Raw genomic sequence first — 3,057 nt, forward strand, 5'->3', positions numbered from 1 at the left:
AAATATATCGTGATAATAAAACTTATTCCAAACAGATGTTAATGTTCAGTTTTAATTTTTTATTTATTGTAATTAATTAATTTGTATGAAAATGTGTTGTGCAGCATGCCAATTTTTAACATTATATAATGTACTCCCTTTAAATAACTTGGCATTGCTAGCCTTATTTCTATTTCATTGTCTTGTATTTCACCCATACTTTGCTTATTTATGAATTGCTTATTTTGTAAAACGAACAGCCCAAGATTAATTTTACAATCAAAGATTTCACAGCTGAGGAGGTTGAACTAGGGAATATTTGTCATTTTTGCTTAAAAATTACTCCAAGTCATTTAAAGCTCTCTGCTCAAAGTTTCAGTCAACGTTGATCAAAACCGATCAATAATATATATATTAGCAGTTAATTATTACTTACCATCATTACAGTTTGGATTCTGATCCAACAGAGTGGTTACACTCCCCTTCTCCAAAGCCGCAATCCGTTTCAGTTTTGGAATAACCGATGATTCCCATCTTCGGATTAGCATCTCTCCCTTTCCCTCAAACATCTTTCCAAACTCTGCATCTAGCTAATGTTGTGTAGAGAGAACCAGAATGTGAGCTATTTCCACAACACCTTTTAACAAATCAAAATAACATAACACACTAAAAAATCTCTGGTAAATATGCAAATTAATAAAATCACACTTTGATATTAAATAGTTTTTAACATCCACCACACACTAATTTGGAATCTACATCTATATTTTATCCATCTGAAAACTTAATGAAACACATTTGATAAAAGTCGAATAAAATTCTTACCAGGGATGGCATGTCGATGAAACGGGGGTACTGTTGGGAAATGTCACCAACTGTTGGCATCTGCCATCTCTAGAAGTTATTTATTTTCTCTAATTTGCTTGGTTGCTATTTGTTTAATACCAATACGAAGAGATTACACAACAGTCCTGCTGGCCTCTATATGTAGGCTTAACCTACTACTACTGATCTTACTGATAACTCTATGTAGATTTAAAGAAGTAAAAGAATTGTATTAAACAGAAATAACAAAATTAGAGCAGGGCTAAAAAACAAGTAAAGCAAAGCGAAACTGATGCACAGCAGATGGTACGCTTATTCTAAAAAGATATCTGCACGTTTCTGCTTTTACTTGAGTAGGTTTGCGAAATGGTAATTTTTTACTTTTACTTCAGTGTTTTTTTATAGGAGTAATTTTCATTTTACTGGAGTAAAGATTTTCAGAAACCAGCACTAGCCCTGACATGAGTGAAAGACCTGAAAGACAGCAGCGATGAGGGCTAGCAGAACAGAGTCGTGTACTTTACTTGCATAAAATTCTCAAGAATTAAAGAATAAAATTCTCTAAAGTCCCAGAGGCACCAACAAATGTTTCTTTCTGAGTGGGCTGATGTGGGACAAATTCTTGGGCCATTTTTTCGCCCCAGTCCGCACCAGATTAACATCAATCTCTACTGATATTCATGGCCAACTAATTATAGCTATATCTTGAAATCAAGGTACGGATAACATGACTTATATTAGCTAACTCAATGGGTCTTAATTTAGCCTATATGCCAGGCCCCGCTCCTGAGAAAAAAATCCTAAACAGTGTAATAGTTACAGATGGATTCCGATTTTCTGTTCTTAAAACATGACAAACTTACAATCCATGTTTTGCCACGAGATCACCGACGCAAACAGTGATGATCTTTTTCCTTCCTTCTGTAGATAACACCCCTGTGCGCTCATATTCAGCTATTGTATCAGGTGCCTTCCTGGTCAGGAACGACTGTAACGGCAGTGAGTCTTCGGCCTAGTGTTTAAGAATGCCTGATTTAGTATGAATGAATAATTTAGAGAGAGTTTTACTGCAGTGCTCACCTGAGTACTTTCAGTCTGGGTAGGCTGAACTGTAGGTGGATTTCAGTGGCCAGATAAACTTGAAATTTGTCATAGTCTTGCACAGCTGTGGTGATGTCACAGTCAATGTAGTCATTGAAGTCTTTGTAATATTTAAGAAACTGTTCTAACTGAACAGGATGGGAGAATTCTGAGTAACAGAATGTCAAAAGTTGTGGGGCATCACTGATGTGGAAGATCTTTTTGCATGTTTCTGTATTGTCTTTATAGATACTAACAAGTACAGTTTTGGTCAGTTGTCCAGTGTCAAAAGACCCAGGAGGCCCAGGATCCTCTAAAGATTGGTCCATTTGCTGAATAATAAAGAAATAATAGAATGTTAATATTTAGACAGATAATGCAGCAGCCATTTTTTACTGATAACAATACTTTTACACAAAGCATTAGCTGATATAGCAGCTCATTTCTTTTTTCCAACATAAAATCTATACACTTATTATTAGGTAACATGAGGCTGCAGCTAACTTACACTTTCATACACAAACAATCTTACAGATCTGAATGAACGTTAGATGGCTAAATGTTCTTAAATGTATTAAAAGTAAATAATAAAAGAAGAATTAACTAGCCATGGCTATATGAGGTAACTTACATCATTAGCTACAGTGGGGGAAAAAAGTATTTGACCCCTTGCTGATTTTGCAGGTTTGCCCACTTACAAAGAATGCAACAATCTACAATTTTAATCATATGTACATTCTAACAGTGAAAGACAGAATCCCAAAGAAAATTCCAGAAAATCACATCATATGAATTTATAAAAATTGATAACCATCTGATGAGGAATAACAAGTATATGACCCCCTACCAAACAGCAAGTATTCTGGCTCCTACAAGCCAGTTAGTCTTTCTTTAAGACACAGCCCCAATCCCAACCAATTATCTACATCAAATACACCTGCCTCACCTCGTTACCTGTATAAAAGACACCTGTCAACACCCAAACAACCAGCATCCAACATCACCACCATGGGCAAGACCAAAGAGCTTTCTACGGACATCAGGGACAAGATTGTTGATCTGCACAAGGCTGGGATGGTCTACAAGAGAATCGGAAAGCAACTTGGAGAGAAAAGATCAACTGTCGGTGCAGTTATCAGGAAATGGAAGAAGCACCACACCACCGCCAACCTC

The 3,057-nt window shown here is 36.2% G+C and overlaps 1 protein-coding gene across 3 annotated transcripts in view; it reads right to left on the minus strand.

The window, feature by feature from the left end:
- LOC123966795 (zinc finger CCHC domain-containing protein 3-like) overlaps positions 1-2,161 on the minus strand; it is a 5,256-nt gene extending 3,095 nt beyond the window's left edge. Inside the window, exons 1-3 of one of the 3 annotated variants that reach the window (XM_046042910.1) lie at positions 1,668-2,161; positions 805-834; positions 416-569 (exon numbers count right to left, since the gene is read on the minus strand). In XM_046042910.1, the coding sequence (XP_045898866.1) occupies positions 416-569; positions 805-816 (166 nt within the window). In that variant the 5' untranslated portion in view covers positions 817-834; positions 1,668-2,161. Of the gene's footprint in view, positions 1-415; positions 570-804; positions 1,268-1,667 lie in introns of those variants that run through there. The other 2 variants (XM_046042908.1, XM_046042911.1) reach the window with 2 other exon arrangements.
- Positions 2,162-3,057: the final 896 nt, after the last annotated feature.

Source organism: Micropterus dolomieu, unplaced genomic scaffold, assembly GCF_021292245.1.
Source record: "Micropterus dolomieu isolate WLL.071019.BEF.003 ecotype Adirondacks unplaced genomic scaffold, ASM2129224v1 contig_14242, whole genome shotgun sequence".
In the NCBI taxonomy this organism is placed as follows: Eukaryota; Metazoa; Chordata; class Actinopteri; order Centrarchiformes; family Centrarchidae; genus Micropterus; species Micropterus dolomieu.